Below are 18,538 nucleotides of genomic sequence, written 5' to 3'. Positions count from 1 at the left end.
ACACAGGACAGTGGACATATTCCAGCATTATCCCCTATGCATTATCCCATCTCTACCATAACTGTACACAGGACAGTGGACATATTCCAACATTATCCCCTATGCATTATCCCATGCTTATGCATTCTCCCGTCTCTACCATAACTGTACACAGGACAGGATGTATTCCAACATAATCCCCTATGCATTATCCCATCTCTACCACAACTGTACACAGGACAGTGTAAGTGTTCCAACACTATCCCCTATGCATTCCACCACTCCTACCCCACACAGGATTTTCTCTATATTAAAATATTCAGTTGTCAATAGAATTCACCATGTCCACAAATTCAAGTGATAAAGAACTTTTTATATTAATCATTTTCTTGATTATTTTAAGTATCTAAATAATGTATTACAGATTGAGTTTTCATTAATATGTGCCTTATTTTATTTTCAAGCATGACTGGTTACTGATATGGCCATTGTTGGATTTACTTGCTATTTATGTATTTAATTATTGCATCTAACATTTCATTTTTTTGTATTCCTGTTTATTTTCAGGCAGAGGGGGACCTGCGGGCAGCACAACTTGACTTTGATAGACAGTCAGAAATCACCAAACTTTTGCTGGAGGGAATTGCTAGTACACATGTATGTACATGTGTCTTGACTAACTGTTTGTAAGCAGAGAGTTTACTAGTGCACTTGATGCACATGCTAACTGGTGTTTACTGGAAAAATTAGCTCTTATTAAATGGTTGCTTAATTTAAAGCCAATACTCTGTGCAAAAATGGGAGGATTTTTGGGTCATATGTAGCAGAGCCATTTTGGCAACTAGCCAAACAGATCTAATTGCACATTGGAGAAAATAATTGTTTGTCATAAGTAGATATTGCAGATATTACACTACTAGATCCATTATCTACTTAGCTGGGTTAAGTAGATTTGAATAATTGACTCGGATTATTCCTTTTTTGTTCAAATTGGATGAGATTAGATGCATGTTTCTCAAAGTCCGACTCTTTATTGCAGATACATTTAATTCATAATAATTGACTATAGATGAGGCTTCTTGCAATGGAATGGATTGAAGAAATGATAATGTAGATAAGTTTTTATCTGTAGGTTTATAATATCAGTCAAAAGATGTTTTTGTTTTCATAAAATATGCTATCAAGGAATGTGATTCTTTGCATGGAATATTCCATTTTAAATGTGATAATTTTGTTATAGCTGTTACAGTATTGATGGAATATTCCATATTAAACGTAATAATTTTGTGATAGCTGTTACAGTGAACATAATTCCAACATTATTCCCTATGCATTATCCCATCCCTATTCATTATCCCATCTCTATCCCATCTATATTGATGGAATATTCCATTTTGAACGTGATAGTTTTGTGATAGCTGTTACAGTATGGATGGAATATTCCATTTTGTACTTGATAGTTTTGTGATAGCTATTACAGTATTGATGGAATATTCCATTTTGAGCTTGATAGTTGTGTGATAGCTGTTGCAGTATTGATGGAATATTCCATTTTGAGCTTGATAGTTGTGTGGTAGCTGTTGCAGTATTGATGGAATATTCCATTTTGAGCTTGATAGTTGTGTGGTAGCTGTTGCAGTATTGATGGAGTATTCCATTTTAAACTTGATAATTTTATGATAGCTGTTAGAGTTGGTGGAAATTTGTTAATTACTCTGCTCCAGTCAAGATCATAAAAATATCACTTTTACTTCAGAACTTATTTTAATTTTCATGTTCAGCCACTACTTAATTCAAACCCCAGTTGCATTAAACAAAAATATCATTTTTTTAAAAGAACAATTCCCCAGCTGCAAATATAATGTTATAATGTAACTTGCCGCAAATGGGGAGGAATGTAACCCTTTACCTCGTGCAAGTGCCTTTGGACACCTATACTCCATTGACATACAAGCACCTTTGAATGACTGAGGTATCACTTTTCACTGATGGTGGCATCATCATTAGAGGCATTAAAAGCTCAAGGTCTTGAAATTTAAATCTTTTACTAAAGTTTCTTTTGGCAACTGATACATTGCTAGATAATTAAAGCCATTTACAACACTGTGTCTAAGTTTCAGTTAGAAATATAGTTTATATAAGATGATAGTAGACTTTGAAATTTTTATGGCAAATACATTACCTATCACATTAGGATAACTTTCTATGCTACCTCCAAATCCAGCCTGGGTAGGCTGTTGGTTCAAGTTACAAAGACAAAGGGAAGCAACTCTTATAGGTTAACTCCCCTTTATATGCATTCGTTGGTTACCATTCTATCTGGTTTAAACCAATTTTTACTTCCACTGCCATATGCTAAGATGTCATTTACACAATCCAGTTAAATTACAAAACATTTATAACTTAAAATTAATTATCTTTATGTTTTCAATGGTACATTAAGTTAAAATGCTGTTTTTTAATCATGAATGCAACATTTTTGTAAATTCTTGTGAATTTATATTTTGAAATTATGATACCATTCATATTTGACTTCACTTCAGACAGTATCACACCACTCTCTGCCTCTATTCCTCATCTGGCCAACATCTTTCACCCTCTCTTTGAAGTAGTTAGTCTCATCGCCATAAAGAGTTGCTGAAAAGGGATAACATTCTGACATTATGGATGAGACAATATTGGACACGACATTCCAGTTTGCTGTCATGGTTGATAACTCCAATTTTGAACCCATGTCATCCGCATCCACCAGACAGCTATCATATAAGACTTGCTTTCTGATGGTGCTTGCCTCAGCATGCAGAGTCAATGAGATACATGTCCTTTGTGTGAACCCGAACTACTTTCCACTCCATTCCAATCAGTCGGTTGATGACACAAAGCAATCAACAAATAACTGTTCGCCCCATCCCCTTGATCAGTAAGCAAAGAGAGATGAAGTTCCATGATCCTGTAGCACTCTCAGGTATTATCAGAAGTATACAGAGAATATCCACAATGGCTGAACCAGGCTTTTCTGTCCGAAAGGCATGTCATAACCAGAGATGCTGACAAGGTGCATGATTGCTTGAAATTTGTATGAATTTGCACACTTGGAGACCAGTGATGAATGAGAACTCCCACAAATTAGTTTAACGTTGCACATATGAAAATGTACTCTGCACAGTATGCAAGTTTTATTCAGCCTTTCACCCTTTCACGTGCTTGTCATTTCTTAGGTCAGTAGACATATCCTAATGCATATCATAATGTATCTTTTCTCATAACTGATTACATATCTGGGTTTTATGGTTTGACATGAGTGGTTATTAAACTAAATTTGATTAGCACATTGGGGCCCAAAGTAAGCATTCTGTCATAATTTGAATCTTTCATCAAGAAAGTTTTACAAATGCACATTTATAATATGGGTTACCTAGCAAATCCAAAATGACTGATTCCCTGCATGGTTCTTTTTTGATGATGATTCTTTTTGGCAAATACTGGCTGATGATAGCGATGAAGGCAATTTATATTTAAAGTTAGGAAGGATACCAGGTTATTGGAGCTGGAACGTTAATGAATGATTTTGAACCTGAAAATGGTGTTAAATATGAATCCGACGTACATGCTGTGGATGGACAAAAATGGACGACATGCAGATCAACCTATTTCTACAGTATTTTGAAAAGTAGAGACAGGCATGTAACAAGTTAAATTAAGATACAGACAGTTTAAAAATAGATTGCAGTTTTCATTTATTTTCTCATCACAATTTCACGCTACGTGATTTTGTGCTACAAAACCATATAACCCTAGAATAATAGTTAAGATAAATGTAATAAATAAGAATTTTAAAATGAAACTTAGAAGTAAAGATATTTATTTGATCCAAATACCTCTGTCTGAACAAGTAGAATATGGGATTAATGGACTTAAAATTCTAATACTGTAGCATTAAGGAACAGATAGTAAATCTGGCATAGTATTGGTAAAGCACTGATTCAAGAAAGTGAAACTTTGGTAGAACTTGTGTTCATGAAAAATCTTATATTGGACATATTCCAACATCAAACTGTGAAAGGGGGTTCTCAGCACAGAACAGATTAAGCATGGAGACTGTCAAAAGATTATGCAACTAGAGGCAAAGATTCTGATTTAAATAGGGCACTATGCGAGTGGAGCAGGAAGAAAGAAAGATTAATATTGAAGTGTTAGGTAAATATTGAACTATGGCTGTTTCCTCCTCCCCCTTTATGTTCTAATCTCCCATTAATCTTTGTTGCAAGGGGGCGCTCTCCCCTTAAGATAAAATCCTGGCAGCATCTCTGCGTAATATCACAAGTGCTAAAATTTGCATACACTGACATACATCAGCAACAGGATCACCTCATGAAAACCTGTGTTCAGGACGTACATGTAATTTCCATGAGCCCAGCATTTGAATGAAACATCTCATTCAAGACAGGTGGAGTTGTTTGGATGGCATGCCCAGACCAATTTCTAAAGCTTTTATCTGCGGGACATAGCCTAACAGAGGAGAGAACTGAACCTCATAGGCCAGACAGTTATCAACCCATTTATGATAGCGCAATGTCATAACTAGGTGGTATTGGACACTTTTGTTTTGATTTGCCTGGAAACATTTTAAGGGTGAAACCATAATCAAGTGCTGAATCCTAATGGGATCTCCTAGCATGTTTATAACTAGGGTCTCATGCTATGCTAAACCAACATTAGGAGAATTTCATCTGTTAGTTGAGCAATCATGCTCTTCATGGATGATGCAGGTTGAGGTAGCATGCTCAGCATTTTTCCCTCTTACTTACTTAGTAATGTGTGATCAGATAATGCTCTTACTGGTGAAAACAATCTTTTTTTTCAGTAAGTTATGTTTCTCCCGTAATACAGACCTGATCACATTGCAGATAATCTCTACCACCTTTCCCCATCATATAAGCGTCCTTTTAGGTTTAAAAAACTGGCTTAAACCCGTTGTAATGGTAGCCATGGGAAGAATGGGGAGTTAACCTGTAAGAGTTTCCTGTTTGGATTTGGAGGTAACAAAGAATGTTATCCTGTGTAATACGATCAGGTCAATATTATAGGAGAAATATAATTTACTTAAAAATTTGATTTCTGTGCCAATAAGTCATTTTTTAAAAAGGAATTGTGGGTAATTTTATGCACTTGATCTGTGAGATTAGCACCTTGTACTCTTCAGAAGATGGTCAGCCTGTCTTTAATACCTGTCTATTAGAAGATGATCAACCTGTCTATTAGAGTACCTTCTTTACTCTGGTCATTGAACTCTAATTGGGAAGATTTACTATGTAACCGAAGGATTATTATAAAAGTTATAGGGAAGATTTACTATGTAACTGAAGGATTATTATAAAAGTGATAGGGAAGATTTACTATGTAACCGAAGGATTATTATAAAAGTGATCGGGAAGATTTACTGTGTAACCAAAGGATTATTATAAAAGTGATCGGGAAGATTTACTATGTAACCGAAGGATTATTATAAAAGTGATAGGGAAGCTTTACTCTGTAACGGATGGCTACATTGATAACTTTTCAACCTTATAACTGTAATAGGGAAGTTTTACTGTGTAATTGATAGCTACATTGATAGCTTTTCAGCTTTATAACTGTAATAGGGAAGTTTTACTGTGTAATTGATGGCTACATTGATAGCATTTCAGCTTTATAACTGTAATAGGGAAGTTTTACTGTGTAATTGATGGCTACATTGATAGCTTTTCAGCTTTATAACTGTAATAGGGAAGTTTTACTGTGTAATTGATGGCTACATTGATAGCATTTCAGCTTTATAACTGTAATAGGGAAGTTTTACTGTGTAATTGATGGCTACATTGATAGCTTTTCAGCTTTATAACTGTAATAGGGAAGTTTTACTGTGTAATTGATGGCTACATTGATAGCATTTCAGCTTTATAACTGTAATAGGGAAGTTTTACTGTGTAATTGATGGCTACATTGATAGCTTTTCAGCTTTATAACTGTAATAGGGAAGTTTTACTCTGTAACTGATGGCTACATTGATAACTTTTCAGCCTTATAACTGTAATAGGGAAGTTTTACTGTGTAATTGATGGCTACATTGATAGCTTTTCAGCTTTATAACTGTAATAGGGAAGTTTTACTCTGTAACTGATGGCTACATTGATAACTTTTCAGCCTTATAACTGTAATTGGGAAGTTTTACTGTGTAATTGATGGCTACATTGATAGCTTTTCAGCTTTATAACTGTAATAGGGAAGTTTTACTCTGTAATTGATGGCTACATTGATAACTTTTCAGCCTTATAACTGTAATTGGGAAGTTTAACTGTGTAATTGATGGCTACATTGATAGCTTTTCAGCTTTATAACTGTAATAGGGAAGTTTTACTCTGTAACTGATGGCTACATTGATAACTTTTCAGCCTTATAACTTTGATAGGGAAGTTTTACTGTGTAATTGATGGCTACATTGATAGATTTTCAGCTTTATAACTGTAATAGGGAAGTTTACTGTGTAATTGAGGGCTAAAATTATTTTCAGCAAGAGTTAATCTTTATGTTTCAGGCTCATCACTTGAGATGCCTAAATGATTACATCGAGGCTCAGATGACCTACTATGCCCAGTGTCAACAGTACATGACCGATCTCCAGAGACAGTTGGGCAGGTTTGTAGTACTAGCGGAGGAATAGCATTAGTCCTCTTCACTGACTTCTTTATTAGCCAAGTGGACAGAACATTTTGATCTGTGTCTGGGTGTTAGAGATGTTTCCATGCCATATATTTAAATTACCATTTTACACAAATGCTCCAGCTCAGAAATTATGAACAAAATTTAACATCATAGATTTCTTTTTTTTGTAGATTTATGTAAAGAGACCTGCATTTTTCAGCCACTGTTTCATAGTTTGCATTTCATTTCAGTTGCTAAGCTAAATCTTAATATAGGGAAACTTCTCTAAGCTAGCTCCTCTGTGAGCTGAACTGCCTCTTTATTTATTTGTGTCGTATTTGAGCAGTTCTAATACTGATCTACCCCTGCTAAAATAGACTGCTATTGCTTATCAACAAAAGTATGAGGGTGTCATGTTGCTCCTCAAGTTTTTGATAAACTAGACTTATAGTGCTTATAACAGCAGTTTCTGCAAGTGAATGGTTATGAATTTAGGTTTTGAGAGGTCCCATGGCATGTTTACATCCAAATAATTCCCATCATGGCATAAACATAAGTTTTTGATAGGTTCCAAGGTAAGTTTACCTTCAAATAATTACCATCATGGCATAAACATAAGGTTTTGATAGGTCCCATGGTAAGTTTACATCCAAATAATTACCATCATGGCATAAACGTAAGGTTTTGATAGGTCCCATGGTAAGTTTACATCCAAATAATTACCGTCATGGCATAAACATAAGGTTTTGATAGGTCCCATGGTAAGTTTACATCCAAATAATTACCATCATGGCATAAACATAAGGTTTTGATAGGTCCCATGGTAAGTTTACATCCAAATAATTACCATCATGGCATAAACATAAGGTTTTGATAGGTCCCATGGTAAGTTTACATCCAAATAATTACCATCATGGCATAAACATAAGGTTTTGATAGGTCCCATGGTAAGTTTACATCCAAATAATTACCATCATGGCATAAACATAAGGTTTTGATAGGTCCCATGGTAAGTTTACATCCAAATAATTACCGTCATGGCATAAACATATGGTTTTGATAGGTCCCGTGGTAAGTTTACCTCCAAATAATTACCATCATGGCATAAACATCATAATAATAAATCACATTCGACCATGTGAAGTCTTAGTTTATTCCATGTCTTCATAGTGGTCAAATATTTACCAATTTCCAAGCTAGATTCCTTAAATTAATAGTTTTATCTCCCATGATCGTGATTTGGCGAGGAACAATCATTGAAGATTACGGGTAATTACAAGTAAGCATGCAAATAAACATTACTAATTACATGGCCCATTCTGTCAGGTTACTAATTACATGGCCCATTCTGTAAGGTTACTAATTGCATGGCCTGTTCTGTAAAGTTACTAATTACATGGCCCATTCTGTAAGGTTACTACTTACATGGCCTGTTCTGTAAAGTTACTAATTACATGGCCCATTCTGTAAGGTTACTAATTACATGGCCTGTTCTGTAATGTTACTAATTACGTGGCCTGTTTTGTAAGGTTACTAATTACATGGCCCATTCTGTAAGGTTACTAATTACATGGCCTGTTCTGTAAGGTTACTAATTACATGGCCCATTCTGTAAGGTTACTAATTACATGGCATATTCTGTAAGGTTCCTAATTAGATGGCCCATTCCATAACAGTGTTTTGGTTATACCAAACATAAGCAAATATTGATTAACAGCAGAACTTCCAAAACAAATGTGGACAGTTATATAAATTTGGCTATTATAAAGGGGTTGATTAGTAATAGAATGGCTTCAGTGAAATAAAAATATGTGACCAGTCCGCAGTGAGGTTAGTTTAAGGAAGGTCTGGTGTCATAATGCAAATTGCAATATAATACAGTATAATAAAGTATAGTATAATACGTATATTGTAATATACTATATCATAAGGTTTTAGACTTTATAAAGTTTATAAACAACTAATACACTTGGAGACTGCAAAGAAATAGATCTGGTTTTTGTTACAGCAAGATTGAAGAAAGCTACAGCTTTTAAATAGAGGTGACAGATATTGACAGTTCCTGTACCTCTTAATTTGTTAACAAAGCTAAGACTATTTTTCTGCTATATGCTCATTTGCTCGTTTGACATTTGGATCAAGGCCAGTCATAAAAAATTAGAGTAAAGGTTTTGGTTAGTTTTTCATTTGATTATTTTTTCGTAGAGCACATTACTGAATCATGATATGTTAAAGGTACATTCACTGCCTCACAAATCCACTACTCCCTGGCTAAAAAGATATTTGCCACATCTAATGGCTTATTTTTGCAACAGAAGTGCTGACAGGTTATAGTCTTGCTTGGTGGAAGCTAGACTAGATTGGTCTCCCCTTGGGATTGAGGGGTTAATTTCATTTCGTTCATATTTTATTTTCATTTCTTCTGTAACCTGGCTGGTCAAAGAAGTGCCACTGATGACTTTGCAACAATCCCTGCCCCTTTTTTGGACTTTGCAAAGTCCATGCCTTTCCGCTCATTGATGCTATCTTCCTATCTCTTCTTTTGTCTGCCTTTCTGAGGGATTGATCAATCATAAGTTTGCACTAGTTCATTCTTGGAAACAGGCTGCTACAGTTGCCTAGTGGTTAGAGTGTCTGCCTCGGAAGCAGGAGGTCACGGGTTTGAAGCCCAACTGAGTCATACCAAAGACTTGCAAAAATGGTACTAACAGTAGGACTGGTCGGCCTGGTGTCAGGATATGTGACTGGGTGGGACATAGGCTACATGTCTGCAGCATGATGCCCCAGTGCTAGACATCACTATAAACTGTTACACTGCAGACATCATAGTGATATGACTAAAAAATTGTTAAAGCTATGTTAAAAATCCTAATCACACACACACACATTCTTAAATATATTCTTTTCTGAGACCTTGCAAATACTGAATTCACTTGTTTTTTCATCCGTTGAGCAATTGTTTTTAGTTTTCTCATGTCAAAGAAGTATATATTTGACGATTTTTTATTACTAGCTCCATCATCAGGATATGTGAATATTTCTTCCCTTCAGTCATCAGAGACAGAAAAGTTCAGTGGTACCATCTTAACTACCTCCCCTGGGAGTCTTCACTACTTTCATTGAAGCTCAGTATTCAGCCTTGTTTATGAATAGAGTCAATGTAATTAATGTTGTTGCATTTCTCCCTCATATACATTACCTGGTCACATTACTTTAAGATAACTTTCTTTGCTACTTCTGAATCTAGCCTCCATAAAAGACTGAAAAATGCTTTTCTATCTATATTTTATGTAGATCAAGGGAATAAACTTTTACAGGTTAATTCCCCTTTCTACCTACATGGTGGCTACTGTTATACCTGGTTTGTGTGTGTGTATGTGTGTGTATTCATGCATGTGGGTGGGTCGGTAATTTTTTTTTCCTATTTTTCATTACAGAGATGTCAATCAAAAGCAAGAAATGTAAATGATTTAAGGTCATGAAGGATGGACACAAGACATGTCTACCCATACATATGTCTGTGCTCTTTGGTATGAAATACTTGGTCCAATGTTTTGCAAAGCAGATCAATGGCTGCAAAACTAAGCATGCTGCAGTACATTGTAACATGCACCTCCGTCTGAATTGACGAATAGTCTAATGGGGGCATTCAAGATGCCCTCTCCATCCCTTAGAGTAGACTCATTGATTAGTCTCATCGGTGGTGTTAAAATTCTGGAAAATACAGACTTAAGAGGATGCAATTTTTGACAGGGAGTTTGCTCTGTTAAAAGAGAAGAGTTCATCAACATCAGTATGATTGACTGGTTCATTCAATTATAGATTCCTAATGAATAAAACAAGGTAGATAAAAAAAACAATCTGATTGAATTATACATCTATTATAGTTTCCTAATGTTTAAAACTAGGTAGATAACAATCTGATTGACTTATACATTCAGTATAGTTTCCTAAAGTTTAAATCAAGGTAGATAACAAACAGTCTGATTGACTCATACATTGATAATAGTTTCGTAATGTTTAAAACAAGGTAGATAACAATCTGACTCATGCAGTCATTTTAGTTTCCTAAAGTATAAATCAAGGTAGATAACAAGCAATTTGATTTACTCGTACATTGATAATAGTTTCCTAATGTTTAAAACAAAGGTAGATAACAAGCAATCTGATTGACTTATGCATTCAGTATAGTTTCCTAATGTATAAATCAAGGTAGATAACAAATAATTTGATTGACTTATACATTGATAATAGTTACCTAATGTTTAAAACAAGGTAGATAACAATCTGATTGACTCATACAGTCAGTATAGTTTCCTAAAGTATAAATCAAGGTAGATAACAAACAATCTGATTGACTTATACATTCAATAGAGTTTCTTAAATTATAAATCAAGGAAGATAACAATCTGATTGACTCGTACAGTCAGTATGGTTTCCTAATATATAAAACAAGGTCAATGACAAAAAACTGATAACTTCATTGTAATTGAATAAAAAATGGGGAGGGAGGAAAAAGGAAAGGACAGTTAATTCATATAATAGTAATAATAATAATAATATCAGGCAATTGATGGTCCAGCAGATATTGGCTTTACATCACTGTGATATTACATCAGGGAAAGAAGCACTTTGATAGGCTTATTTTGCTGGGTAATATAGGTTGTCAAGTGCAGACCCTTGCAAACAACATTAGAAATTTGGATGTATCCGATGACATCAACAGGAGGGGCCCCGAGTGGCCAAGTGGTCTAAAGCGCTCTTCGTTACGGATCACTGCCATCTCACCTCTGTCTGTGGCAGTTCGAGTCTAAGATTCAGCCAGTGTGGGCATGTGAGAAAGCTTGCCAGTAGCTTCTCGTGGGTCGGTGGTTCTTTCCGGGGTTTTCCGAGTTCTTCCTCCACCATTAATACTGGCCGCCATGTATAGCCTATCGTGCTGAAAAATGGCGTTAAACCCCACAACAACAACAACAACAACGACATCAACAGGAAATATGTGATTTAACAATGCATTCATTAGGATCCACATTCATTACTGGACCTTCAATATTGTGGCAGTTTTACTTGTCAGTTTTGTTTTGAAATGTGAGCTAGTTTCAGAGTAGACCTATCAACATATAAAACTGATGATATTTTGTTGTTTTACTGATAATGTTTGAAAAGTATAAAGTTATGTGGAAATGAAGTAATAAACCTCAACTCATAGCACAAGTCAAAACACTTTACCCAACATCGCCATTTGCTACATCATGCATGTCAACTTAAAAAGGAAAGACAAAACATTTAATCTACATTAACCAGAAGAGTTTAAGTGTTGAAAAAAAAATTGGCAGAACTCACCAGCTCCAGCACAGCCTTAACCTATGCTATCTACCAGTGGGACAGGGAATGGTGATCTATTTCCATATTGCCATAACCCATGCTATCTACCAGTGGGACAGGGAATAGTGATCTGTTTCCATATTGCCATAACCCATACTATCTACCAGTGGGACAGGGAATGGTGATCTATGTGCTATCTACCAATGGGACAGGGAATGGTGATCTACTTCCATATTGCCATAACCCATACTATCTACCAGTGGGACAGGGAATGGTGATCTGTTTCCATATTGCCATAACCCATACTATCTACCAGTGGGACAGGGAATGGTGATCTATGTACTATCTACCAATGGGACAGGGAATGGTGATCTACTTCCATATTGCCATAACCCATACTATCTACCAGTGGGACAGGGAATGGTGATCTGTTTCCATATTGCCATAACCAGTGCATCCATCATGGAACAGTCTACCCAGCAGCACTGACATTCCACTGTCACCATCCTGAACTATTATTGGACATTCCTGACCATTACCTTGCACAGAACTTGGTACTGGCTTTAGTGATCTTTGCTTTTTGCCAGTACCAGACTTTGGCAGCAGAGATCAGCTTGTCCAAGACCATATCTCCAGCTCTGGTGAAGCCTTGACCTGCGTCATCTACTATTGAGACTGGGTGTGGTAATTTGTCTTTCCAGTGTTCCCAGTTCCAGATCACAGACAGTTTCCAGCACTTGCTTGCATCTTGTCCAGTCCCAGCTCTGTTATGAGTGCCCAGTATAACCAGCAGTGGATTTGGTGAATATCTTTCCTCCATACTGTTCTGTACTGGACTCATGGTAGCATCATTCACCAGTACCAGGCAGGACCGTCACTGATCTTGATTCTGTCACAACAAAGAATCGCTATGGTGATGTGCCTTTTAGCTTATCTTGAGAAAGTTAGATTTGTGAAATAGTGGATGTTCTTTTAACATCTTATGATTGGATAAGAATTCTCAATTAAACATATTTTACTAAAATAAATTATTTCCAAAAAAACAGATGGATTGGTTCATAAATATGATGAACCGTGATAAAGCTAAGACAAATTCAATTTGCAGCATGCTTTCTTACTCTTTTGACCTTAGGCTAAGACCTCACCTTTTTCAACAATACTTTGATGGTAGGCATGCCTTGCAGGTCCTTACCTTGTTATTTTGTAGATATTTGTGTCATGCAATTAAAGAACAATTTCCTATCAACAATGAACTTTGTCACAAAAAAAATAGAAAATTGTTATTAAAGTCCAAAAATTATCTTAACTTTCAGCCCTGCAAAAGACCTGTTCCTTAAGGCTTTTGCAGCATTGCTAAAATCATCAGAAAAGTAACATTTTAGATTTCAGCTTTCTTTTTAATACCTATAAGCTGCTAAGCATGGTTCTTTTGTATTTCTGAATTTATTTATATGTTGGTTTGCTATTGCTTCTATATTATTCTGCTTGCGCTACTTCTACCCTTTTTTTATCATGCATTATCATTGTCCATATGAAATAGGCATGATTGTGGTATCAAAGACTGTTACATGTTAGTATCTATCCAAGGTAATTCAGACTTGCTAATAGTCTCCCAGCTGTAATCACATTTAGAATCAATCTTTCAGGGAATTTTTAATTGTAAAACTGTATGTATACTTAAATTAGAACATGAATCATCTGTATTTATCCATGACCTACCAGAGTTTCCTCCCTTAATGTGAAATATTACTTGCATTATTTAAATTACTATCGATGGTATTCAGCTATATCTAAGTGTGGTCACTGAAAAATGTTTAGCATCCTAATAAATAGTTTGGGTAGGTGGGGGGTGAGTGTGTCAAAGCTGAGTTTAATTATTTCTAAAAGATCATCGATAGTTCATGTACCTGACATAAGTCCTTGAGATGTCAGACTGGAATGGGCCAACTAAGCCAAGGTCTAAAAATGGTGTCTGATGTGATGTGATTTGGATTTTTAACGTAGCTTTAACAATTTTTCAGTCGTATTGCTACGATGTCTGCAATGTGGCAGTTTATAGTGATGTCTAGCACTGGGGCATCATGCCGCAGACATGTAGCATGATGTCCCACCCAGTCACATTATCCTGACACCAGGCCGACCAGTCCTAACACTAACCTCTTAATGCTGAACGCCAAGCGAGGCAGCTGTTAGTACCATTTTTGTAAATCTCTGATATGACTCGGTTGGGGATCGAACCCACGACCTCCTGCATCCGAGGCGGATGCTGTAACCACTGGGCCACCATTGTGGTCAAAAATGGTGTCTCTGTATTATTATATTTTGCATCAGTAATACATTTTAATAGCATACTCATAAGTAATAAATGTGTATAATTAATATGTTATATATATTTATATAAAACTTAAATGCAATATTTAGATGTTTTTTAAAAACTTCTTTTTAATGAAAATATCAGAATATATAAAAGGATGGTGTATTTTGAAACATTTTCTGTTTCAAAACATAATTTTTCTTATCCTTTTTAAAGTATTGCAGTTAAGAATTCCATATTGTGTACTATAATACAAAGTGTGATACATTCCTCCATATTGCTTAATATTCTGATCACAAGGTTTCCATAGTAATTCATGTATTTATTTTTAGTAATGTACTGAGTGGATCTTTTTGACCACCTTCCCCTTCTCTAAATTTATTGTGGTATTTTGTTAGTATTTACTTATATTACTGAAATATCTCTCCAGTTCTTAACATTTTAATTAATAGGACCTCAGGTTTGTTTAACTTTAAAATAAACCTATAAGGAAATGGATTTATTTTTACATTTTTAAATTTGAAAACGTAAGCGCAATATCTGTAGAAAAAGAGTGTAGGTTTATGTAAACTAACATCTAGTATTAGTAATTTGCTAGCACAAGATATGTAAAGCATATCTTAAAATCATCCCGGAAATTGAATTATTGGTATGATATGAATCGTGTTTAAGAGTCATTGGACATTTTCTTAGGAACTTTGCTTCGTAAATCAGATATTTTCTTAAAATGTGACACCAAGTCTTAGTTTTGGTCATATTATTTGGAATCTGAACCACTAGCAGCATGCCTGCAATTTTCAGCATTTGTTCCAGGTTTTGCTTTTGCCTTCCTTAGACAAAATATTACTAAGACTGTGTCATGTTACAGGTATAAATATTCTTTAAAAGAAAATGTGATCTGTATAAAATATTTTAAGTAGGCAGAGTTTTTATTCGTAAAAATGTTTAAAAAATATTTTTACCAATACTTAAAAATTATCCATTGTGACATCGTATATAATTACCAGACACTTGCTTTCTGTTTTCATACTTGACCAAAATCTAACTGATGTATTTTGGGGGACTTTCAGAAAATGACATGGTTTGCATCGGAATTACCAAACAATGGCGAGATGTTTCTCAATCCTTTCGCATGAAAATTAAATTGTAAGAAATGGATGATAATGTTTCTGAGGCCCAGCTGCAAATTGTGGGCAAAGAGCGATATCCTTATCCAGTCATCTGTCCAACCATTCATTCATTTACAAGTTCAGACATGGTTTTAATTAGTGTCTAGATCAGTATCTTGGTGAATAAAGTACAGTCCCATCAGAATTAGGTCACTATTACATAATTTTCATGCTTCACTGATTTGGGCTAAATTTTAAACTTAAGTCAGCTTTCAGGCATTGTGTGCCATAGAATGATGCTGTCTTGTTTGTGACTTAGTACAGTGCCACCAAATTGAGATCACTATTAGCTATAATTCTTTCCTCACTGACTTGTTATGTTTTGCACTAAATTATTATGACCTATACTTTGTGCCTCAGTGACCCAAGTTACATTATTCATGAGCTCATTATGACCGATATTTTATGCTTTAGTGACTCAGGTTGTTTTACATTAGGCCAGTTTCTTGGGTATTGTTAGGCACAGACAGTAAAATTTGTATACGGGTGAATCTTGGTGACTGTAACACCTTACCACCAAAAGTATGTCACTATGACATTAGTTATTTCAGTGATTTGGGTTAACTTTGTATTTAGGTGAGAATGCACATGATTGCAGGATTTTACAAAAAATGGGTGGCAGGCATTCCTGTTCTGTGAATGCAAGTCAATTTTTTTGTTGTTGAGCCCACAGCAAGATTTAACACTAAGGTTTCTGGTAGTGATGGTGGCAGCAGTTCAAGTTTTAGCATAACCTTTTCAGGCAATAATACTTTGATCTAAAACTCATCTTGTAGACCCAAGATGTGCTTTCTTCTCTCAAAATAATACCATTGAGCCCCTGCAACTGTGTAGTCATTTCAAATTAATACCATTTAGTCCCTACAGCTGTGTAGTCTTTTCAAATTAATACCATTTAGTCCCTGCAGCAGTGTAGTCTATTTCAAATTAATACCATTTAGTCCCTGCAACTGTGTAGTCCATTTCAAATTAATACCATTTAGTCCCTGCAGCAGTGTAGTCTATTTCAAATTAATACCATTTAGTCCCTGCAGCTGTGTAGTCTATTTCAGATTAATACCATTTAGTCCCTGCAGCTGTGTAGTCTATTTCAAATTAATACCATTTAGTCCCTGCAGCTGTGTAGTCTATTTCAAATTAATACCATTTAGTCCCTGCAACTGTGTAGTCCATTTCAAATTAATACCATTTAGTCCCTGCAGCAGTGTAGTCTATTTCAAATTAATACCATTTAGTCCCTGCAGCTGTGTAGTCTATTTCAGATTAATACCATTTAGTCCCTGCAGCTGTGTAGTCGATTTCAAATTAATACCATTTATTCCCAGGTTCATTTAAATTCATTCACTCTTTTCTATACAAGTAATTTTGTATTGTCATCCATCCTGTGAGCATTTTTATATAGTTTGTAGTCGTAGTTGATAAATGCATGAGAAAATAAACTTACACCAGATTTTCAAATGTGGTGGAGCTCATAAAAACAAAATCTCTCCAGCTGTGGGCTGATTTTTTTCCCATTCTATACCATCATTCCATTTAACTCAGATAAACACAGAAAGACAAGACATTTAAAATTTCTTTCATTTTATAAATGTAATACAGCACATCCTCAAATTGAGATCCACCATTATAACACTGCTCCACGCCATGTATAGCCTATCTTGTGCTGAAAAATGGCATTAAACCCTATAACAACAACAACAATAACACTGCTCCTTTTATATTACGGGTCTTGAATCCAATTTCATTATTCAGCCGTAGAATTATATAATGTATTTCATTATAAGGTGGTCTCTCTGTAAGCCAGTACACTTAATGCCTTCCATGAACAGTGTTATAATGTATTTCAATATGCCATTATGGTGGTCTCTCTGTAAGCCAGTAAACACAATGCTTTCGAGGTACAGTGTTATAATGTATTTCAATATACCATTATGGTGGTCTCTCTGTAAGCCAGTACACTTAATGCCTTCTATGAACAGTGGTATAATGTATTTCAATATACCATTATGGTGGTCTCTGTAACTCAGCACACTTAATGCTTTCGATGGACAGTGTTATAGTGTATTTCAATATACCGGTAAGACAGTCTTTCTGTAATCCAATACACTTAATGCTTTCGATGGACAGTGTTACAGTGTATTTCAATATACCGGTAAGCCAGTCTTTATGTAATCCAGTACACTTAATGCTTTCGATGGACAGTGTTATAGTGTATTTTAATATACCATTATGGTGGTCTCTCTGTAACCCAGTACACTTAATGCTTTCGAGGGACAGTGTTATAGTGTATTTCATTATACCAGTAAGACAGTCTTTCTGTAATCCAATACACTTAATGATTTTGATGGACAGTGTTATAGTGTATTTCAATATACCGGTAAGCCAGTCTTTATGTAATCCAGTACACTTAATGCTTTCGATGGACAGTGTTATAGTGTATTTCAATATACCATTATGGTGGTCTCTCTGTAAGCTAGTACACTTAATGCCTTCCATGAACAGTGTTATAGTGTATTTCAATATGCCATTATGCTGGTCTCTCTGTAAGCTAGTGCACTTAATGCCTTCCATGAACAGTGTTATAATGTATTTCAGCATACCATTATGGTGGTCTCTCTGTAAGCTAGTATACTTATTGCCCTTGATGGATAGTGTTATGTAGGCCACTCTGTAGTGTAGTATAATAAATGTCTTCCATGGACAGTGTTACAATGTATTTAAATATAAGGTGGGTCTATCTGACCTCTCATTAACTGTTAACTTTGATGTCACTCAGAAGTCTGAGGCTTTAATTAAATTAACCAAAATTCACTGAGATTTTAAATGGAGCTCAGTAAAATCTTTAAAATGTTCATCGCAAGATATAAAATTCATTAAAAAAACATGATGTACAAAATTCATGTTGTTGTATATTTTAGTATCTGCTAACAATAGGAAGCTTTTTATTGACTGATTTTGCACTGCACTACTATATGGATCCATCTTAATCTTTCTGATAAATTGTACTGTATGAATCCATCTCAGTCCATCTGGTATATTGTACTGTATGAATCCATCTCAATCCATCTGG

At 35.2% G+C, this 18,538-nt stretch overlaps 1 protein-coding gene across 3 annotated transcripts in view; it reads left to right on the top strand.

Annotated features, from left to right (window-relative positions):
• LOC149780348 (endophilin-B1-like) overlaps positions 1-18,538 on the top strand; it is a 90,548-nt gene that overhangs the window by 60,920 nt on the left and 11,090 nt on the right. For 2 of the 3 annotated variants that reach the window (XM_089937230.1, XM_089937229.1), the window contains 3 exons: positions 547-636; positions 6,554-6,654; positions 13,299-13,355. In XM_089937230.1, the coding sequence (XP_089793356.1) occupies positions 547-636; positions 6,554-6,654; positions 13,299-13,355 (248 nt within the window). The remainder of the gene's footprint in view (positions 1-546; positions 637-6,553; positions 6,655-13,298; positions 13,356-18,538) is intronic. The other variant, XM_089937231.1, reaches the window with a different exon arrangement.

This window comes from Sinohyriopsis cumingii, chromosome 16, assembly GCF_028554795.1.
Source record: "Sinohyriopsis cumingii isolate HCF-2022 chromosome 16, ASM2855479v2, whole genome shotgun sequence".
Taxonomy (NCBI): domain Eukaryota; kingdom Metazoa; phylum Mollusca; class Bivalvia; order Unionida; family Unionidae; genus Sinohyriopsis; species Sinohyriopsis cumingii.
This window is presented reverse-complemented; position numbering and strand designations above follow the sequence as displayed.